Source organism: Dendropsophus ebraccatus, chromosome 8 (assembly GCF_027789765.1).
Source record: "Dendropsophus ebraccatus isolate aDenEbr1 chromosome 8, aDenEbr1.pat, whole genome shotgun sequence".
Lineage (NCBI taxonomy): Eukaryota > Metazoa > Chordata > Amphibia > Anura > Hylidae > Dendropsophus > Dendropsophus ebraccatus.
In genome coordinates, this window is record NC_091461.1 from 17,923,518 (window position 1) to 17,945,848 (window position 22,331).

General features: G+C 43.9%; 1 protein-coding gene across 1 annotated transcript in view; it reads right to left on the reverse strand.

Annotated features, from left to right (window-relative positions):
• Positions 1 to 7,075: 7,075 nt before the first annotated feature.
• Positions 7,076 to 22,331, reverse strand: part of LOC138799133 (ovostatin-like) — a 60,002-nt gene continuing 44,746 nt past the window's right edge. Inside the window, exons 22-36 of the mRNA XM_069979945.1 lie at positions 21,759 to 21,810; positions 21,340 to 21,432; positions 20,413 to 20,589; positions 19,846 to 19,924; positions 19,443 to 19,596; positions 17,180 to 17,257; positions 15,632 to 15,794; positions 15,265 to 15,485; positions 14,778 to 14,987; positions 12,071 to 12,192; positions 11,900 to 11,990; positions 10,888 to 10,956; positions 10,695 to 10,797; positions 8,195 to 8,271; positions 7,076 to 7,149 (exon numbers count right to left, since the gene is read on the reverse strand). Coding sequence (XP_069836046.1) covers positions 8,231 to 8,271; positions 10,695 to 10,797; positions 10,888 to 10,956; positions 11,900 to 11,990; positions 12,071 to 12,192; positions 14,778 to 14,987; positions 15,265 to 15,485; positions 15,632 to 15,794; positions 17,180 to 17,257; positions 19,443 to 19,596; positions 19,846 to 19,924; positions 20,413 to 20,589; positions 21,340 to 21,432; positions 21,759 to 21,810 — 1,653 coding nt within the window. The 3' untranslated portion in view covers positions 7,076 to 7,149; positions 8,195 to 8,230. The remainder of the gene's footprint in view (positions 7,150 to 8,194; positions 8,272 to 10,694; positions 10,798 to 10,887; positions 10,957 to 11,899; positions 11,991 to 12,070; positions 12,193 to 14,777; positions 14,988 to 15,264; positions 15,486 to 15,631; positions 15,795 to 17,179; positions 17,258 to 19,442; positions 19,597 to 19,845; positions 19,925 to 20,412; positions 20,590 to 21,339; positions 21,433 to 21,758; positions 21,811 to 22,331) is intronic.

Here is a 22,331-nt window from a genome sequence, read left to right on the forward strand (position 1 = left end):
GTGCTGTTGCCTTATTGTTCTTCTCCTTCTCCTGCTTAGGCTGGGTTCACACTATGTTTTTGCTAACAGTTTTTTTCATCCGTTTTTTTTTCCAAAAAATAGATGAAAAACCGATGAAAAAAACGCATGCAATTGTGTGCATCCACTTTGGTCTGTTTTTCCATTGACTTCCATTATGAGGTTAACTACGTTTTTGTGTATGTAAAAAAAAAGGATCCGTTTCCATCCATTTATTTTTTTTTTATAATGGCAGTCAATGGAAAAACGGATCAAAATGGATGCACACAATTGCATCCATTTTTTTATCAGTTTTTCATCTGAAAAAAAACTGATTTAAAAAACGAAGTGTGAACCCAACCATAGTAAAATTCCTTAATACCATCGGTGAATGTCCAGTCTATATAGCACAATATACAACTCCCTTTGTGTGTATGGGAAACAGAATTGTTGCTCTGTACCATTGCCTGTGGCTCCCATGTTATATAGCACTACATTGAAGTGCCAAGTATGAACCCATGAATGGTGTGCTATAATCATAAACCCCTAGAATTACAGGCTGACAGACAGGGTCTCATAAGGGGCACTCTGCAGAGAGCTGGGTGACATAGACATCCAAGGGTGGTCAGGAGCACATTCTATGAAAGGTAGAAGCTTAGTGGTCAAAAAAACCCGGATAGGTGCTATGCAAAACAAGTCAAAGTGGCTGATGCAACCACATGAGAAATGCGTACGTGACCAAGGTGTGGCAGGAGATTTCTGGAGACCCACAGGTTAATTGTGGTGTCCCACTAGGGGTGTTGCATATATATACACCCTTCGCAAAAGTCTGTACTTATTGTGTTATTATGGTGATGAAATTAGTACTAAAGTTCGCCACTGGATGTCGCTATATTATGTATATGTATATGGAAGCTGCACAGCTGAAGGATTGCAAATGGTTATTGTTTTTTGTGTGTCACCTGAATCTGTAGACCAGTACGAGTTCTGTTCTCTTTTTTCCTATCATCTCCCTCCTTTCTTCTTCTGTTGCACTCTTTCACCCACTCACAGCGCACCTTACGTGCTAGAGAGGAAGTAAGTCACATGGGTGGAGGAGGAGCAAGGTCTTTTTCGTTCTGGACATTGTGGAAGAAGGACTCAAGCTAGATAGCTCTCTACAGTGATCCTATCTGGGCTCTGGCCCTCTGCCAGGTCCCGATACCCCAAGGTCAATCTTAGTTACTACCGCGCATGGGAAGGATGCCAGTCAGCATGTCTCTCACAACTTTCTCACAAGTAACACTCCAAAGCACTATGCACTGTTAAAGAGTCTTAGGAGAGGACTAGCCAGAGGCAACCTCAACCCACGCTGTGGACAAGGAGAAGTCACAGAGCAGGACAGTATCCACAAAAGAGCCAAAGAGCTAGGAACTAATCCGAATAGAGCAAAGTTGCCGTAGCTTATGAACTCGGTGTCACCCATTAGGAAGGTTTAGCCGAGTCTAGTGGGCATAAGTCAAAGCCAATACACGGGCACAGGTGTCCTTCTTCTTCTTTAAGTATTCTACCTCATCCTCCAACATCCCGGCAGAGCACAGTACTTCATGAGTTGAGACTCTCATGGCATCCTCCTCTCTGCTACTCTGTTTCTATGTACTACTCAACACTACTCAGTCAAAACGACTATATCCTACACTGCACTTTCACTACAGATCTGATCGTTGTATTGTCAAATATTTATTTGGAACTATTGTCAAGTGTGTTTTCAAGTGTGGGTGGCGGGTCCTATAGTCTGGGAGGGTCACTACACCGCTCTGGCCATCCATGATCACCTTATCCCAAGGGACCCAATAGCAAATGGCCTTGTAAAATAAAAGCAGGTGTGCCATCGCACTGGCGTCATGTGACAACATCCCAAGGTCTGGCTGTATCTCGCTGTGATCGAGGAGAAGTCACAGAGCAGGACAGTATCCACAAAAGAGCTAGGAACTAATCCGAATAGAGCAAAGTTGCCGTAGCTTATGAACTCTGTGTCACCCATTAGGAAGGTTCAGCCGAGTCTAATGGGCATAAGACTAAGTCAAATCCAATACACGGGCACAGGTGTTCTTCTTCTAAGTATTTTACCTCATCCTCCAACATCCCGGCAGAGCACAGTACTTTATGGGTTGAGTCTCTCATGGCATCCTCCTCTCTGCTACTTTGTTTCTACGTACTACTCAACACTACTCAGTCAAAACGACTATATCCTACACTGCACTTTCACTACAGATCTCATCGTTGTATTGTCAAATATTTATTTGGAACTATTGTCAAGTGTGTTTTCAGTGTTGATCCTGCGGCACATTTGCAAATAGTAAGCCGGCTTAACTACACCCCAAAGACTCTGTGATTATTCGCAGTCCACCTACACAGCACACACCACAACCTTGGGACACTTCTCCTTTCTGTGGGTGGCGGGTCCTATAGTCCGGGAGGGTCACTACACCGCTCTGGCCATCCATGATCACCTTATCCCAAGGGACCCAATAGCAAAATAGTAAAATAAAAACAGGTGTGCCATCGCACTGGCGTCATGTGACAACATCCCAAGGTCCGTCTGTATCTCGGCAAACCACCACAGGAGTGGGGTCACACTTCAACATCTAGCAAGTGACCGGACGCTCCTCTAACCAACACCACCGGGGGTACACCACATAATTGTAGGACGGTCAAAAGAAAACAAATACATCATGGTGGGAAGGTGAAACTGGGCCATACTATAACCACAAATCCTGAAGGAAAGTAGCCACGTCTCAAACAGCCTGACCCTTGGAGGGCCTGTAGACAGTCACACAGTTCCCTAGCACTGGTTGAAGGATGTTCAAAAGAGATAAAAGTGTTAGGCTGGATTCACACTGTGTTTTTGCTATCGGGCTACTTTACATATAATATTGTTGTGTGGCTGAAAAATACTCTTCTTAGTACTTTTAACTGTGTTTGGGTGAATCAGGTGTTCTTTGTGTATACTGCTGTTTTACCTGTCATGCTGCTGGGAGATAATTGCTGATCACTTGTGCATCTGTGAAGGCCTCAATTTATGTAACAAAAATGCAGTTACTGATAAAGCGCCATCTACTGGGGAATTTGTGAAAAAAAATGTTGTTGTTTTTTTTTTTTTTAAAAAAGCACTATATTGTAATCCGTATTCTTCTTCTTCTTCCAGCTATCCTTCTGCGATTAATACAGCCCGAACCGCTTTGTACACAGACTCTGTTTAAACCTACGTGGTGACAGGTGTGCTATCTATTTTTCATTTCAATCTGATTTGTCGTTTTTAATAAATTTACATTTAAAGACCCCTAACAGCACACTTTACTCACACACTAACAGCCAATCACAGCACATATGCAAATAACTGAAATATAGCAGCCATTTCTAAGATCTTGTCAGTCAATGCCTCATAACATCTACGCAGTCACATGTTCACTATTGGCCAATAGAAGATGTAGAAGATGGAAAGTCCTTAACGATTTTGGCTCACTGACATGAGTAAGATTGTCATGGTAACCGAGCAATGATCTTAATCATTATAAGGCTGTGAAACAGTAAAGTAGCAGAGGTCAGTCAGTGAGGAAGCAGAGCTGAGCCAGTGATCTAGCAGAGCCGATAACCGCATGACACATCAGAGCTGAGCCAGTGATCTAGCAGAGCCGATACCCGCATGACGCAGCAGAGCTGAGCCAGTGATCTAGCAGAGCCATTAACCGCATGGCACAGCAGAGCCGAGCCAATGATCTAGCAGAGCCGATGCCCACATGGCACGGCAGAGCTGAGCCAGTGATCTAGCAGAGCAGATACCCGCATGGCACAGCAGAGCTGAGCCAGTGATCAAACAGAGCCAATACCCACATGGCACAGCTGAGCCAGTGATCTAGCAGAGCCGATACCCACATGGCACATCAGAGCTGAGTCAGTGATCTCACAGAGGTGATACCCGCATGGCACAGCAGAGCTGAGCCAGTGATCTAGCAGAGCCCATACCCACATGGCACACCAGAGGTGAATCAGTGAAGTAGCAGAGGTGAGTCAGTGATGTATCAGAGCTGAGTAAGTGAAGTAGCAGAGGTGAATCAGTGAAGTAGCAAAGGTGAATCATGGCACGGCAGAGCTGAGCCAGTGATCTAGCAGAGCCGATACCCGCATGGCACAGCAGAGCTGAGCCAATGATCAAACAGAGCCAATACCCACATGGCACAGCTAAGCCAGTGATCTAGCAGAGCCGATACCCACATGGCACATCAGAGCTGAGTCAGTGATCTCACAGAGGTGATACCCGCATGGCACAGCAGAGCTGAGCCAGTGATCTAGCAGAGCCCATACCCACATGGCACACCAGAGGTGAATCAGTGAAGTAGCAGAGGTGAGTCAGTGATGTATCAGAGCTGAGTAAGTGAAGTAGCAGAGGTGAATCAGTGAAGTAGCAAAGGTGAATCAGTGATGTAGCAGAGGTGAGTCAGTGATGTAACAGAGGTGAAGGTATCAAAGAGAAGGTACCAAAGTCACTCTTAAAGGGGTGGTACATAAGTCACTCTTAAAGGGACTGAGCCAGTCATCTAACAGAGCCGATACCTGCATGACACAGCATAAGTCACTTTTATAGGGATCTGAGCCAGTGATCTAACAAAGCCAATACCCGCATGACAAAGCAGAGCTGAGCCAGTGATCTAGCAGAGCCGATACCCGCATGGCACAACAGAGCTGAGTCAGTGATGTATCAGAGCTGAGTCAGTGAAGTAGCAAAGGTGAATCAGTGATGTAGCAGAGGTGAAGGTACCAAAGAGAAGGTACCAAAGTCACTCTTAAAGGGATGGGACATAAGTCACTCTTAAAGGGATGGGACATAAGTCACTCTTAAAGGGACAGTACAAACGTCACTTTTTACAGGGACAGTTGCTCTTCAAAGGGTGGTACCTAAGTCACTTTTAAAGGGACAGTACATAAGCTGGTCTGAAAGGGACAGTATATAGTTAAATCCTAAAGGGTTGGCACCAAAGTCACTCCTTAAAGGACTGTAACAAAGTCACTCTTAAAAGGACAGTACCAAACTCGCTCTTAAAGGGAGGGTATCAATGGTTAAAGTTTATCTTAAAGGGAAGTCACTGTTAAAGGGGCCCTCTTTTCTATGTATTTCCCTGGAAATGCAAATCTAGTTTGATAAATGGTGAACACATTATCTGAAGTGATGTTAGATTTTAAAGGGGTATTCTGCCAGGGCTATTCTTTCAACCCAGAACAGTGCAGAGACATAAGGCGTGATCCACGTCTCCAAGGGGAGGGACTCTTCAATACACTATCAGCGGTTTCAACAAAGACACTGACCAGCTCACATGAGTGATGTCAGCGGATTATGCATCACTCCAGTGCACAGGGATATAAGCGCTGACTCAGCCCACTGCAGATACAGAATACACGTGATCCACATCTTAGAAGGGAGGAGAAAAGAGAAATAGTAAGACAGAGAGGATTCCGTCCAACTACATTATGGCGTCTAGAGGGGGTGAGTCTGCTGGCAAAGCACTGAAACAGCGCAGAGGCCATGATTACATTCTATAGTAACTAAATAAAGCTAGCGTATACCTGTTAAATGATTAAATGGTGTACGCCTGCTGTATCCCCCGCTCGCCTGATGGGGAGGCAGGGGGCACGGCAAGGTAAGGAGGAGGCGTGGCCTCCTCAGACGTCTGATCATGGTACTAATGTACACCTGCTGGCCAAGTTGGCTTTATTTATGTTGCCCTTTATGTTTTTGAAACTTCCATTTCACAAAAAGGTGTATTCTGTAAGAACACATGAGATAAAACTACAGATGAGCGAACCGAACTTCACAAACTGAGATTCATTACTAACTTTGCAAAAACTTTGGTTCAGTACCAAACCGTACTTTCTGCAAAGTTCACAGTGAACGTGGTCCAAAATAATGGCCACACATATAAATACACATAGAAAACAAAAAAAGGATTTGACCCCCTGCCCTTGTCCCCCCCCCCATGTCCTCCTACAGGTCTCCGGTGTTCCCTGCTGATCTCTGCCGTCTCCAGCCTACTCAGCCAATCAGTGGCTGAGGTGGGACAGTGGCAAGGCCAGTGATTTGCTGAGCAGGCTATCACTCCTAAAATTAGAGTAACAGCTTGCTCAACCAATCACTGACTGAAATGGAGAGCACCACGGTGAGCGAGTGAGTGGGCTGTCACTCTTATATCAGTCAGGAAGTGAAGGTGATCAATTGGGGAGCACTGGGAGATAAGTATTGATAAGAGAACTTGCTAAATCGCACTAAAACAGCTAAACGCCAAAGTTCTGTGAACCCTGCTGAAGCGAAGTCTTAAAACTTTGCGCGCCTACCATACCGTTCCCGATGCATGCAGTGTGACGTACACTATCTGCACCGGAGACGGAGCTCGTCGAACCTCTTTCCGGCATCCGAGCGTCTCATCGGAGAGGCCCAGAGAATGGGAGAATGACAGAGGCTTCAAGAACTTCTGGCACCTTTCTCATTCTTCCGAAGCTCTCCTGGCAGCCGATGAGACGCTCTGCTGCTCGGGAGAGGTTCGGGGATCCCTGGTGCAGGGAGGCGCGATGATGCCGGGAACGGGCCCCAGGTGAGTTAAATTTTTGTTTGTTTGTTTTTTTTTTAAATTTAGCTGCAATTAACCCCTGCCTAACCACAGCAAGGCCGCAGTCAGGCGTTAACGTTTTCTGGCGAATAAGGTGAACCCCTGACAATCTTCTTAAAAGTCAGGGGTCGTCTTATACGCCCAGTTGCCTAATATGTCGGAAAATACAGTAATTTTATAAATATCTACAAGGAGTCCCTAATCTTGGTGGGAACTCATCTGTCTGTACCCACTAGCCTTAGTTTCATGGCACAGTGTTGAAACTTAATTTGTTAGATCTCCACCATTGAGTGTTAGCCCAAGTTAAAAGAACCAGTAGTAGAACCAAGAGAATAAACAATAAATAAACAACAAAAACCATACGATTATAGGATAGTGTGCAAAATTTATTTCAAGGAAAAAGGGCATCCTCAAAAGGGTGAGAATAGATTGAAGAAATGCAGAGAATGTGACGGTGACCATATTGGCATTGTGGGATGGAGCTGTGGAAATATCTTTCATCCTGTGGTTCAACCTAATAGAAAGAAGAGTAACAATTGTTACAATTATAAGACCATCGAGGATCAGCTAATGACAGGTTAATGGAAAGTCCTTAAAGGGAACCATTCACCCCGTGGCCCCCATTAGAAACAGACATACAGTGACATAAAGGTCAATATACTTACCATATCGCTCCCGGTCCCGTCCCGGATCTCGTTGTTGACACGGAGAAATCGCTGATTCTTCTTCTCCCGCCCATTATGGTAATGAGCTGAGATGAGTCCAACGTCCATAGGAAACGACGGACGAGTCCAACTTATTCATGAGGTCCTCTTCTCGTCGCCGCCCATCCACGCCTCCTGGAACTTGATTGACGTCTTCAGTCTTCAGTCTTCTGCCGAATTCCCGCGCAGGCGCCGCTGCGATGGTCTCGTCACCTCTTCTGCGCCTGCGCGGTAAACAGGATGCGTGTTCGAGCCAATCGGCGCACGCGCAGTAAACAGTGGAGCTGCAGAGCGGCTTCAATTGTGAACTGCGCATGCGCCGAAAACGACCGTCACGGCGCCTGCGCGGGATCCGGCGAGAAGAAAGAAGACGAGGAGGAAGAAGACCCGGCGTCAATCAAGTGTCGGAGGCGGGGAGAAGGCTGGACTTCGGGCCGGCGGCGCTCATTACCATAATGGGCGCGAGAAGAAGAATCGGCGATTTCTCCGTGTCAACAACGAGATCCGGGACGGGACCGGGAGCGATGTGGTAAGTATATTGACCTTTATGTCACTGTATGTCTGTTTCTAACGGGGGCCACGGGGTGAATGGTTCCCTTTAAGTACTGGGATAGTTCTATACGGTCAAAAGTATGTGGATGTCCCCCACCCAGGAATTGCCCGCTCAGCCCAGTGACTGGATAGACCCACCCAGTTGCCGCCCACAAGAATCATCACTGGAAGAAGAGGACCACAGCAAGGACCGGAAGAGTTCCCATTGTGTGGGGGGCTGACAAAGTGACTATGTAATCTAAGTAATATTTTTGCCCAGAAAGGCCATTTAAAAAATTCATTTCAAAACTGAGTTTTTCTGACCCATATTTCTGAATTTTGAGTTTTTCCATATCACTTCTAGGCACAAGGGTGGCGGTAGGAGGCAAAACCATTTTCAGCTGTAGAAAGAAATCAGAAATGTTAAACCAAGATTATATTCATTACAAAGTACTAATATCCTGTATGCTGCATAGAGATATATCAGATGTATATCTTTATAGTATTTGGAGTATACTAAGGGTAGTATTACATGGGCCGAACTGTTTACTGGGCCTTTTACACAGCCAGATAATCGTTTAACAAGGGCTACAGGGACATTGTTACCAATGTCCTTGCAGCCCTTGCTTAAACTGTATACATTACCTATCCATGCTGCAGGGCTCCCCTTGCGCTCTACTTCTCACCGGGTCCCGCGTGCTGCAGCTCCAGAGCGGCCTGTCTGAGATGACAGGCCGCTCAGCCAATCACTGGCCGCGCCGGTCCCACCCAGTGATTGGCTGAGCGGCCTGTCAGCTCAGACAGGCCACTATGAAGCTGGAGCACGCTGGACCCGGGGAGAAGCAGAGCGCAAGAGGAGCCCTGCAGAATGGATAGGTAATGTATACAGTTTGGAATCATCAGCCACCGGACGCGCACCGCTATTACACGTAGTGATGCGCGGTCGGTGCCCGACAATCATAGGTCTAAACCTATATCAACGATCAGCCAATGATTGTTGTCATCGGCTGATCGTTGTGTTTATTACACCGAGCGATAATTGAGTAGAATGATAACAATTTGATTCTCCCCACACAGATATAGGCGACCAATTATGAAGTTTGTATTCATATTAAGAAGCAGTAACATATTCTTGACTGTTTTCATTGGAAGATGAAAGAAATTTCGTATTCTCTATAGCTTCCCTTAGGCCAGGGTTCCATGACCTCTTGTGTTCACACATTGGTTGACTTAGGGTCCTATTACACGGCCGATGGGGGCCCGATAATACCTGTAAACGAGCGGCGCATTTACTCGGCCCATTACACAGCCCGATAATTGTTACCGCGGTCCGCTTCTCAGCGGGTCCCGTGCCGCGACCTGTTATTGGCTGAGCGACCTGTCAACTGACAGGTCGCTCTGAAGCTAGAGCGCGCGGGACCCGGGGAGAACACCGCAGGAGCAGCCCTGCAGCCTGGATAGGTAATGTAAATCGTCAGTCGCCGGTCGCGCACAGCTATTACACGTAGAGATGCGCGGTCGGCGCCTGACAAATATAGGTTCTAACCTATATCAACGATCAGCCCATGATCGTTGTCATCCGCTGATCGTTGTATTTATTACACGGCACGATAATTGGCCGAATCGGGCCGATTAGGCCGATTTTCGTTCGGTGTAATAGTACCCATAGACCCTGTTCTTTTCACATTTTTCCTATACACTCAGGGTATATATCGGCAATCTGCCAGAAATTATTGCACACATATAATGATCTATTGATTTAATGGACTGAATGTATTCGACTAGCGACTCTGTTCGGGCATTCAGAAAATGGACTGGCCGAAGTTACTAGATGACCATGTTCAGTGCGTTAGGTTTAATGGGCCTAATTTCCCCATACCGTGATATACATCGGCAACCTTTTCTGACAGGTTGGTGATATCTGCTAAATCGGAGCTCGCTTATGGTTAAACTAAGTTATACTTACCTTTCCAGGCTTCCTCAGTGTCCTCCTGGCTTCTTCCCTGCTTACCTAATACTTCTGACACATCTCTGCAGTGACTGTCTGGTCAGGCAATCACTGACTGAAAGAGGACAGTGAATGCCGTGGCAAGTGATTGGCTGAGCGAGCGACCTGTCACTTCAGAGACGGCTTTAGAGACTTCAGCGGGGGGCTGCAGTGACTGGAGAAGAAAGACAGGACACCAGGAAGCCTAAAAAGGTAAGTATAACTTTATTGATTTCTTTCAACTTAATTATACTTGCCTATTTTTCTAAATTGTAAATTGGCAAATGTGTTCTGGGAGCATCTCTACAATCCTGCTGAATCCTGTAGATGCCAGAATAAAGGAGCCACACTATGTATACATAGTATAGTTTAAAAGGAGCCTTAAAGGGATATTCCACTAAAATATAGCTTTTGATATGTTGCTGGCCATGGTGAGACTAACAATTCCTTCCATACTTGTTGTTATCTATTCAGTCTCCTTCCCTCAGTTCTGAGTTGCTGCTTTCTGCTGAAGACACAAAAATCTTTGTGTGAGCCTTTCTCTCTGTGTCACATTACAACGAAGCCACGAAGTTGCAGACAAAGCTAGTCGGGGACTTGTTTACATCAGCCATCTCAGAAAGGAGGGGGGAGGACACAAACTTCTGTGTCTTTAGCAGAAAGCAGTGTCTCAAAACTGGGAGAAGGAGACTGAAAAGATAATAACAAGTATGGAATGAATACCCCTTTAAGGAAACATACATTTTGAAGCCAAAAAACTCAAGTTGTCTACTCCTATAGACATCAAGGTCCTACCATTCTTATCTACTTCCATTGAAATAGCACCTATAGAGTTACCTGTCTCATAGGAATCATACACATAGATGCCACCAGTCTTCACATTAAGCACCCTATTGCCCATCACAACACTGAATGAGAGGTAGGTTGTTCGATTAGAAACCTAGAGGAGATACAGATAAAAGAAAAAACTCAACACATTCAGAGTGGATCCATGTAGAGACCCAAGAAGGACATATAAGCGTCTACTCACAGATTCCAGATACAGGTACACATGATTGTTCTTGATGACAGTGTTGGAAACCAAATTTGCTCTCACCAACTATAACAACAATAAAAACAAAATTCTTAATTTTTATAATATAATATTTCAAGGGCAACGACCTGCAAAGTCATAGAAACCTAGGACTCCTATACAGGAAACATATTATACCTTACTCAGGGTGTGAGGGTGTGTATGGGGGCTTCCTGTGTGGCCTTCTTCATCGGTGCATGGGGCTCTATGTATGATGGAAAATCGCTGCCCAACCACTTTGTTCTCAGATAGATAAGCCGCAGTCAGAGCAGTCTGGCTACATTTTATGGGAAGGACAGTGGAGATAACTGACGGCTGAACGATTGCTAGACCAGAAATTATTGAAAGTGTATGGCCCCTTAAAATCTAACCAATAAGATAAACAACACATTCATGGTTGGGGGTTCATAGTACAAAATCTTTAAAGTCCGAGGGTCTTCTTATCACGCCTTCTTTATTACAACTTGAATTTATGGAAGACTAATGTTTCTCTACTCAAGTCCCTGCGACAACACTTCCTACGTCTCCAGGTTAAGGTTTGCCTATGGACATTCTAATTACCATCCACATCAATGTCAATTTTCTACTCTGAATAGGGCAGCTATAGGTGTGCATGTGTGTATGCTCTAATCTGATAGGGTGGAACAAGGCCCTGAAGATATCAAGACGTGGTCCTCTGGTCTGTAACTAGAGGTGTATAATGGGCATATCCCATTAAAATCAATGGGAGTTACTTAAAGTGGAGATGGACAGGAAGCTCATTTGGCTTCCTGTCCATCTCCAGCTAGTGTACACATGCCTGAATGGGGGCTGACTGAGGAGCTCTCGTTCTCAAGGTCCCAGTCCCAGATATATATGACATATCCTGTGGATATGCAATAAGTGCTGCGATAGGAACACCCCCTTAAAGTGTCCCTGTCACGATGGGCGCATTAAAGCCTGGCTATGTTGAGTGACTAATGTAATATACCTCTTGTAGCAACCATGAATCTGCTTGGTATCCTGAAAGCATTGCAATATCGATAACCACCATGTTGGTTTGGTTTCGTTTTCCTCTATAGCTGTAAGAAAACAAAAAGAAATATAAAAAGTGAAGATAACACAGTCCAAAGTCCAAATATCCTGATGGAGTTAGTAGTACCTGACACTGATGCCAATATTAAAGGAGGATGCCACTCCGCTCACACAGTTTTTGGAGGTGTTTGCAGACACAAGGAAAGAGGAGTCCACCTTGGGCACAGGGAGGTTGTACCGCACAGTAGCCTGCGGAGAACAAAGGGAAAGATGGAAATGAAGAGCTTCCCTCATTAGATGACCTCATTATACCACCTCCATATACCCCACAGGTCACCTATGGTATACAGAGGTTGCATAGGGAGGTCATCTGACAAAGAGCCCTTAATAGAGCACAGAGGCACTGCACACATGCTTATACCCCAGAGGACTGTTGGAGCCATTTACTGAATATACTGTAGATTAGGGATGGTCAGAACCAAGTTCGGTTCGGGTTCGTACAAACCCGAACTCTCGGTAATGATTCCCGCTGTCTGGCAGCTCCGTGCAGCGGGCGGATCCAGTGGGAGGACCGCCTGGAAAACTGGGATACAGCCATAGCCATAGGCGCTATCCCAGTTTTCAAGGCGGTCCTCCCGCTGTATCCGCCCGCTCCACGGAGCGGGCAGACAGCGGGAATCTGATGCCGAGCGTTCGAGTTCATACGAACCCGAACCTCGGAGGGTTTGGACCATCACTACTCTAGATATATCGTGACCCTAACCCAACAGCCAAACAAAAGGTGACTATGTGGAGTTCCTCTCAATGGCTGTCTAGTTCTTCAAAGACACAAGCTCCATAAAAAGTATAATAAAGGATGCAACTCGGGATCAGTACAGGATAGGTAATATACAGTATGTACACTGTGACTCCAATAGCAGAATAGTGAGTGCAGCTCTTGAGTAAGCTTATTAGAGGCTAGTCCCACAGTCTCCCAAGGTCCTCTTCACCAACCAGTAAGCTCCCAGAGGTGTAAGGGTACGTTCACACCTACAGGATCTGCAGCAGATCTGCAGCAGATTTGATGCTGTGTTCAGTTGTTTAAATGAAATCTGCTGCAGAAAATCAGCTGCAGATCCTGTAGGTGTGAACGCACCATAAATATATAAGTAGAGCAGGCCATGTGGAGAGACTAAGTTAGTTCTAGTTCTCAGTTAGTCAATACTAGCCAGAGCAAAAGAAAGTATGTCCTGCTGAGAGACTTTCCAGGGCCTGGCCTACCGACCAGGACCCCATGCGGGTCAAAGGATACATGCAGATCCTAATGCTGTCAGGGTCCTTTTCTTCAAGCACACCCACACCCTAGCCATGTCGGGCTAGTGAACCTGCGATGCGGCTACTGTCGACAGGGACAAAGACTTGTCCATACTTAGGAGCTATCCTGTCCTTTATTATCTTCTAAAAGCCCTGCAACTTCACCAGGAGCTTCACTTAGCCAGACGTTTGCGAGAGCATGTAAAGCCTCTCTGTGGCAACTTGCTAGGATCTAAGTGGTCGCCCTGGTGGCTAGCTTAGTCTTCAGTGGAGCTCGTGTGCCTGGATTGTGTCACTCGGTGCCCTTGAAAAGCAAAAGGCGGATCATCATAGCTGTGGATACAGGACCTTCTCTCAAGTATATCACCAGCAATCCAAAGTAAGTCCCTTCCAGCAGAGCACTTAGATATAGATGGATAGATAGATAGGTCCCTCTTAAAGTGTACCTGTTGTTTTACAAAGGTTTGAGTACACAGACCTATAATGATCGGAAGATAGAACGGGGAGAGGACTGCAGCTGCAGCGCAGTTAAACAAAAAAAAGTTGCGCTTCATAGGAGCTCTTTATAGGTCTGACTCTTATAATTCAGAGAGGAGAGTGGATGTACTGCATACATAGTACAGATGCACAATCACCATTCTAAGGGGCTCTGGTAGCAGGGTTTGCCATATACACAAGTTTTAGGGGAGCAGTGAGGGGGCTGGGTGTTTCTGTGCATGAGACAGGACTATGGAGTGTTCACTGCCCTGATCCTGTTCTTTCAGGTCTGTCTGGCTAAACCTACAAAGACTGTAAGGGTATGTTCCCACTACGGAATAGGCGCAAAGAGGCCAGTTCTGCCTTTTCCTTTGACTCAATGATATTTGCTCGCGAATTTCACCCAACATCCACCCAAAGAATCTCCAATCTTCCAGCACGTATCAGCTGCTGTATGTCCTTCAGGAAGTGGTGTATTCTTTCCAGTCTGACACAGGGCTCTCTGCTGCCCATGTTAAGAACAGTCCAGAGGATGAGCAAATCCCCATAGAAAACATCTCTTGCTCTCCAGACTGGAAAGAATGCATTGCTTTCTACAGGACATACAGCAGCTGATAAGTATTGGGAGACACTTTTTTTTTACATAAGTAAAGTAAAAATCTGTCATTTTCTGGAACCAGTTGATTTGAAGAAAAAAAATGAATAAAAATTGCTGAACTACTCCTTCAAGCATATTCTGACCAGTTCACTGGAAGGTATTGGCATTCCCAGTATGTTTTTGGAATTTCAAACGGAATGAGAATACCCAAATGAAATTGGATTAAGCCGTGGTATAACATACAGACTGGATATGTAGTTTTTTTTCTCCAGTTATGTTAGAACCAGTGATGAGCGACATTAGAGCATGCTTAGGTCCATCTGAGCCCCGATTTGCATACTGGTGGATGAAGACATTGTAAGGCTGCCTGGAAAACATGGCTCCAGCTATAGGCCATAGGCCGTTTCTCTAGTTTGAACCCATAATCTCAAGACTACAAGGATGAGCTAAAGGTGTCTTTCCTTACCTGTACAAGACAGCAGCCTGTCCCATTGATGCCAATAATGTATTGATCAGGAACACGGAATGGTTTACTCTGGACTACAAGTCTGTTGTTGTTATTGACTGTTATCGTTGTTTCAATAGATGTTGATTTAAGGACCACGATCTGTTGGGCATTAGGGTTAAAAACCATTTTTCCAAAGGTAGAAAGAGCTTGAAGAGCCACTACGGTGTCCTGTAGGAGACAAAACAGATAGATAGATAGATAGATAGATAGATAGATAGATAGATAGATAGATAGTAGATAGATACATAGATAGATAGATAATTGATAGATAGATAGATAATTGATAGATAGATAGATAGATAGATAGATAGATAGATAGATAGATAGATAGATAGGAGATAGATAGATAGATAGATAATTGATAGATAGATAGATAGATAGATAGATAGATAGATAGATAGATAGATAGATATAGTACGAGGCACCAAAAAAATATTAATTTCACCTGTGTGGACCGAAACCCCCCGTATGAATTCTGTTGTCTGATCAGCCAGACGGAGACTTTCGCCATGAAGGTCATTTCCTCTTTAGTAACATTGGGGCCCTTAGCAATGGCCATTAATATGTATGAAGTCATTTCCACTTCACCCGGTGAATACAGAGGATAGAAAAAGTCGAGCGGCCGTGCTGGGGGTTTGTCTTCACGTTCCCAGTGGATTGTCCCAGCTGAGGCTGAGAAGGATATATATGTTATTCTACTGGCATAAAGTCAACTCATTATTACTTGCCGATAGAAGATGCATAAGAATACGTTTGTGCAATCTCCTCAGTCACTGAGGGTAACGTGTAAATGGCCACCACCATAAGCTCACCGTCCGAGATGGCCTTCGGTCTTAGTGACTTGAGAAGAGTACATCTCCTGTCCCAATCCTGAGCAAGGGTAAATGCATAGACCATAAGGGCTTTGTTGTATATACTTTGGTTGGTCTGAAGGGCGTTCTGAAGACAGGTCAAGCAACCACTCAACAAAGTTGCCTGAGGAAATATAAGACAATGTTTTAAGGCTCTGGAATCCAATTGCAATGCTTTGCCTCATCCATACCATGGCTTCATCTCTTATAGGTTAAGTTTCTTCTTTTTCTTACCACAACTGTCTTTAGTACGGGTAAATACAGAAAAATACTGACACAGAACTCCTTCTGCTTTATCTTTGGCTGATAGGCAGCTTGCTGTAACAGAACTCCTCCTTACTGGTCCTGTCTACACTGCAGGCTTATCAAGGGTTAACTATATCCATTTTTTCCCTATATCCATGATAATTGCCATGTAGCCAGTAAAGGATCTCTCCTTGTTCTCCACAATGTAGTCCATGATCCGCCTTCATTGCTGTGCCCCTAACTGAAGTTGCTAGCTATACCCATAGGGTACGTGCATACCCCCTCCCTTCCTTCATCTTAGGCTAGGTTCACACAGCGTTTTTGCAATCCGTTTTTTCATCTGTTTTGTGCAAAAAACGGATGAAAAAAACAGATGCATTTGTGTGCATCTGTTTTGATCCGTTATTCCATTGACTTCCATTGTAAAAAAAAACGTATCAAAACAGATCCTTTTTTTTTTTTACGGACACAAAAACGTAGCTGACACTATTTTTGTGTCCGTTAAAAAAAACGGATCCGTTTTTTTTACAATGGAAGTCAAAGGAAAAACGGACGCATAAAAATGAATCAGTTTTTTTCAGCAGTTTTTCATCCATTTTTGCAAAAAACAGATGAAAAAAACGGATTGCAAAAACGCAGTGTGAACCTAGCCTTAAAGGGCCAGCTCATGCACCCAGATCCTTCCCCAGCCTATTCCTTTACAAAACCAGGTATATTAGGCAACCTCATTAACCACATCAATCAGGTTTGTAGCTTATCCTGACAAAGTTTTCTATTTGCTGATCTAGCTTGTTGCTGGGCCTCATCTATGTGCTGTATCTCCCCTCTCTGGCCTGACCACTGAAGCTGTGGTACCCACCCAGACTGATTGCCTGCCCCCTCAGACTCTGCCTGTCTTTACCTGAACACCTCTTTTATTTGACCCCTTGGTGCTTTGCATGAGTGTTTCTTGGCCCTTAATGCCAGCTACCATCTACATCAGGGCCACTCCTAGTCATGGGAAACTGTTGGTTCCCGGTAGCAAAATCCAGATCCCTGTATAGAGGGTTAAAAGGTGAAAACCAAAGGACCACCTAGGCAACACCTGCTGGTTGTTACAGTGGGGTATGCCTAGCATCTGAGTGGGCGAAGTATGTTGTCGGGATGCCATATTCTGTGCTCTGCCCCATCAGTTTTTTCTCCGAACTCTAAAGTTTCCATAAGTTATAAGACAGAAATAAACCTTATATGTAAAAAAAATAAAAGCAGCATAATCTAAATTACCCCAAGACTGTAGTTAGACTCCAGAAGTGCGATGGTAAGGTAGGCCGTGTAGCTGATATCGTCATCTGCACCTCCTCTCTGGGAAAAAGAAACAGAAATTGAGTCTCTATCTACAATATATATATATATATATATATACAGTATATATATATATATATATATATATATATATATATATATATATATATATATAATTTAGCTGACAGTTTAATGTCCCTGCAGAACCAGTCATTGATACCACTCTAGACCCCAACTATGGAGCAAGGACAGAAGAACATCTATCTACTCCTAACAATATAAAATAGTCTTTCGTAGGTTACATGCCTCCTCTAAACAAAGGTGGGACTTATCCAGTCCGGGTCTCCTCTCTCTAAGGCTATGTTCACACAACGTAAGTTCTGCGGTAATCACAGCCATTGTTACAACAGCTGTGATTTCAGCGGTACTTATGTTTTGCTGCAGGCTGAGGGAATCCCGGACGGAGTGTATACCCTAGCGGCGCTGTGAGAAACTGACATGTCCTGTCAGTTCCCAAACCCTGTCAGTTCACACAATGGAGTGTGCGGCTCCATTGTAAGCAGTAGGGAATTCTGATGCGTGCGCGCATGGATGTGCCCGCATCAGAATGCAGCGGTGCTAAAGATCATCCGGTCGGTAAAACAGTACTGGCCGGGATGATCTTTTCTAAGACCGGCCGTTCCGTGACCTGGCCGGGTCACGGAACGGCCGGTCTCTTACAACGTCTAAACATAGCCTAAAGGTTCCAGTAAATCAGGCTGTATATTTGATTGGAACACTTGAAAAGCACTGACAGACCTCAAGGAGAAGTGTACCTGGTGGACCTACCTCTTTAGGTGTAAAATACAATGTGGAATGAAAAAGAAAAAGAACCAAAAGAGTAGATAGGAGATGCAAGCAGGTCTCTTCACAGACAGTAGGGGGCGCTGCTTCACTGGATACCACAGGTACAACAGAGGGTGTGAATATTGATCAGATTGATATGCTCCATGTTCATTGTGTTTCAGTGCAAGAAAATGGTTTGGGCCTTGGTGATAACAATGAATTTGACTTCACTAAATTTGAGTAAAATTTTCATATAATTTCAAGAAAAATTAATTTGCACATAAAGCACTTGAGGGGATGTTAGTCACTCAAGTGCCTTGTGTGCAAATTAATTTTTCTTGAAATTATATGAAAATTTTACTCAAATTTAGTGAAGTCAAATTCATTGTTATCACCAAGGCCCAAACCATTGGCTAACATCCCATGAAGATGTGGTATTGAGACTGGCAGACAAAGGCGCAACGTTGTTTCCACAATTTAGCCAATAGGACAAATAAATATGCAAAAGAGTCAGCGGAGCCTGGATGGATATTTGGCTATTCCGGTGTTTTAATTGAGGCTCTGCATACTCTTTTGCAGAGTTACCTAGTGTTTTCTTTAGCTGGTCTCCCTGAGATTAGTGATTTGTGTGAGTTGTCTACCAGGCATTGCTCCCGCCTAGCTAGAATCCTGCTCCACACTGATGAAGGGCAACACCCTGAAACAGCTGTTTGTGGATGGGTACCTGGCTTTGGTATTTCCCTGTTCATATCCTTAGATTCCTTAGTTGGATATTGACTGAAAGAGCCACTTAATATGGTGGTTATGGTGGTCTCCTTACTGGAGCCACCGCTTGGCTTGGTTTTTCTTCCATGCTCCCATGGTTATCCTTATTCCATATCAGACTATTCCCATGTTTTAAAACTCTTACAGAACCCATCACCATGAAAATGTTGTCTAAGCTATCGGTATCATGTTAAAGAGCAGAAGGAGCTGAGCAGATTGATATATATCATTATGGGAAAAGATTCAGTATAACTTGTAATTTATTGACTGAAATCTCTGATGTTTCCATGCTAAAGAGTCCAGCCCATTGAGTGACTCCACCCACTGGACTATTTATCACAGAATGATCAGAGCTTTCAATCAAATTACAAGTTATACAAAATATTTTCTCACAAAGTTATATATCAATCAGCTCAGCTCTTCCTCCTCTATAACATGATGGTGATAGATTAGATAGCAACATTTTGGTGACAGGTTCCCTTTAATTGAGGCTTTGTGGGCTCTTTTGCATGTATATATTTCCCAGGGGGCAATATACCTAGTTTCTCTGTGTTGAGCCCTTAAACACGCAAATAGATCCCTGAGATCTATGATCGTTTTGTCTGAACAGGAGATATAAAGCTGAACCAATATGACAGTCAATAGTGACTCTCACCGATCTCATAAAGGGATCTCCGGCGGCTCGGAAGCAGCCGCTCTTCAGTTGCTGGGAGTTTTGCAGCCAGATCAATGTTTGCTGTTGAATACTCTGATCAATGTAAATGTATTTCTTGCACTTTTCAAAAGTCTTGAAGACATAGGCAGCCAACCTGTAATGTAGAATACATAATACATAATATTTTAATCGCGTTCCCAACTCATACCTGACCTTTGTGGTAATGTCTAGTACTACGGCCCATCACACAGAAGCTACTAGGGTACGAATGAGTCCGCTACCAATCATACATCTATGGCCTACATCATTTTGATGGTTCCCTATTAGAACATCAGATTTATTTAAAAAATATAGTAATACCCCAATAGTGTCCCCCAATGAAAGGGCTAACGTGCACACTTACCATGAGTTTTCCTTACTCAGACCCCGAAATAAGCTGTAGGCTCCTGACCATAATCGATATCCGACCACTCGATAATAACCTTAAGTAAAACAAAAATGACTAAAGACTGCATTATAGGTGGGATTTATACAAGTCACCAAAAGTGGATGTTCCATAGGAGTTCGTAGCCATTTCTGGGGATGGGGCTTAAAGGGTCACTTTTGCAATGTCCTAGGCTAGGGAGATGTCAAGGTCAGGGTCAAAAGTTGTAATTGTTCAGGGTCAAGAGTCTACTAGATCACTAGAATGAGCCAGGAAAAGACCGTACTAAGTCATGTGACCAAGACAGAATCATAATGTAACTCTATAAGGCGTCTTGGGGAGCGTGGAGAAGCAGCACTCAGTTGAGTGCTTCTCACTTCTAGCTCTAGCGATCAGTCAGGGTCTGAACATCTAGATTCTGGTCAGTCTAAACTTTCGAAATGTCAAAGTTTTTTTTTATTAAAAACTTGGGTTCCCTTTAAATGGTCAATTTTGGCATATGATATGTTGGAAAGTACTCTATATTTTTTTCTGGAAAATCCTTACCATCGGTCATCAGCTGAATCGCTTTCTGGCGAATCTCGTTTGTGAGTTGTTTGGTGGTCTCGAGATAGTCTAGAACATAAGGAATGGGGGCCATTCGCAGCAGACTGTGTTCACCACAACCAAACGGCATCTGGAGCAGGCTGTCAAGGTTTTGCAGGGGGAGACCTATAACATCTCCTGGAAAAAGAGAATAAAAAGTTATAAGAAAATTGCCAAACTCTAAGTATAGTAATACCCATCACCTACCATGTGAAATACTAATGTCTTCTTAATGTCTTCAATCAGATGGGTGTACTGTAATTAAAGTGTCACTGTCGTTTAAAGTTTTTCAGCAGAAATCAATAGTCCAGGCGATTTTAAAAAACTTTGAATTTGGGTTTATTAGCTGAAAAATGCATTTTTATCATGAAAAAGCAGTTTGAAGCTCTCCCCCCTGTGTTATGGTTCTCTATGGAGAGGGGAGGGGTGAAGGGAGATGAGGCATCAAAACAGGACAACAAAGGGTTAATTTACAACTACATCACCGGGCTCTCTCCTCTGACCTCTGAATACCGGCTTTTACACAGTTCCCACTGTGTAATCCTTTGTTCTCTGCTGGTGACTAATCTCCCTCCTCCCCCGTCCCGTCACTATAAGTTACACAGGGCTTGACTGATGCAAAAGAGTTGAGATTTCCTGATAATGAGCAGTGAATGGGGGGGGGGGGGGGCTGGGGAAAGTCTTTTTGAATGCAGATAATGGCATATTTGCCTAATAAACCCAATTACAAAGTTTCTTAAAATCGCCTGGACTATTGATTTCTGGAAATAAATAAATAAATAAATAACAGTGACACAAACATTTAGATTCTAGATAAGACAATCATGGAGGTAGAAAACAGGACCTATAGAATAACCAGTGTTTTACATGCAAAATACAGGAACTCACCCAGTACTGTAATGAACCCAGATGCCGAATCGGGAACCAGATTCATTGTGTTTGATAAGTCCATTTCAATGAATTGTATTTGAGGCTTTTCCCCTAAAAAGAAAGAGAAGAATTGTAATCAATTCAGGAAACAAATCCCCTGCATTGTCCTAGAGGTGAACAATGAAAATCTAGCAGCTTGTAGACAGCAGCACTCCTACTAACCGTAACTTAGAGAGAGATTTATCTGACTGATGCCAAAGCCAGGAACAGACTATAAACAGGTAACAGGTCAAAAAGGAAAGACTGAGATTTCTCCTCTTCTCAAATCCATTCCTGGCTTTGGCTTCAAAAATCTGTCAGATAATCCTCTCTGTGTAAACACCATTAATCTTTATCTTATTATTCTATTATTAATGCTTTATAAGTGATTTTATTACCTTGAGCACAGATTAAGTTGCTGGATGTTACTTCATTCTTTACCCCCTCAGCCTAAGAGGAGGGAAAACAAATCTGCATGAGATAACTGTATCAATCGCTATGAAGATATTTGAATTTCCGACCACGTACTTTTTTTTTTTTTATCAGGAGAGGACTTATCATCGTTAGACTTAAAGAGGTACGCCAATGGAAAAAAAAAATCTTCCAAATCAACTGGTGTCAGAAAGTTATATAGGTTTGTCATTTACTTCTGTTTAAAAATCTAATTTCTTCCAGTACTTATCAGCTGCTGTATGTTCTGCAGGAAGTGGCGTATTCTTTCCAGTCTGACACAGTGCTCTCTGCTGCCACCTCTGTCCATGTCAAGAACTGTCCAGAGCAACAGAGGTTATTGCTACTCCTCTGCACACTTCCTGACATGGACAGAGGTGGCAGCAGAGAGCACTGTGTCAGATTGGAAAGAAAAACTTAACCTGCAGGACATACAGCAGCTGATAAGTACTGGAAGACTGGAGATTTTTAAATAGAAGTGAATCACAAATCTATATCACTTTCTGAAACCAGTTAATTTT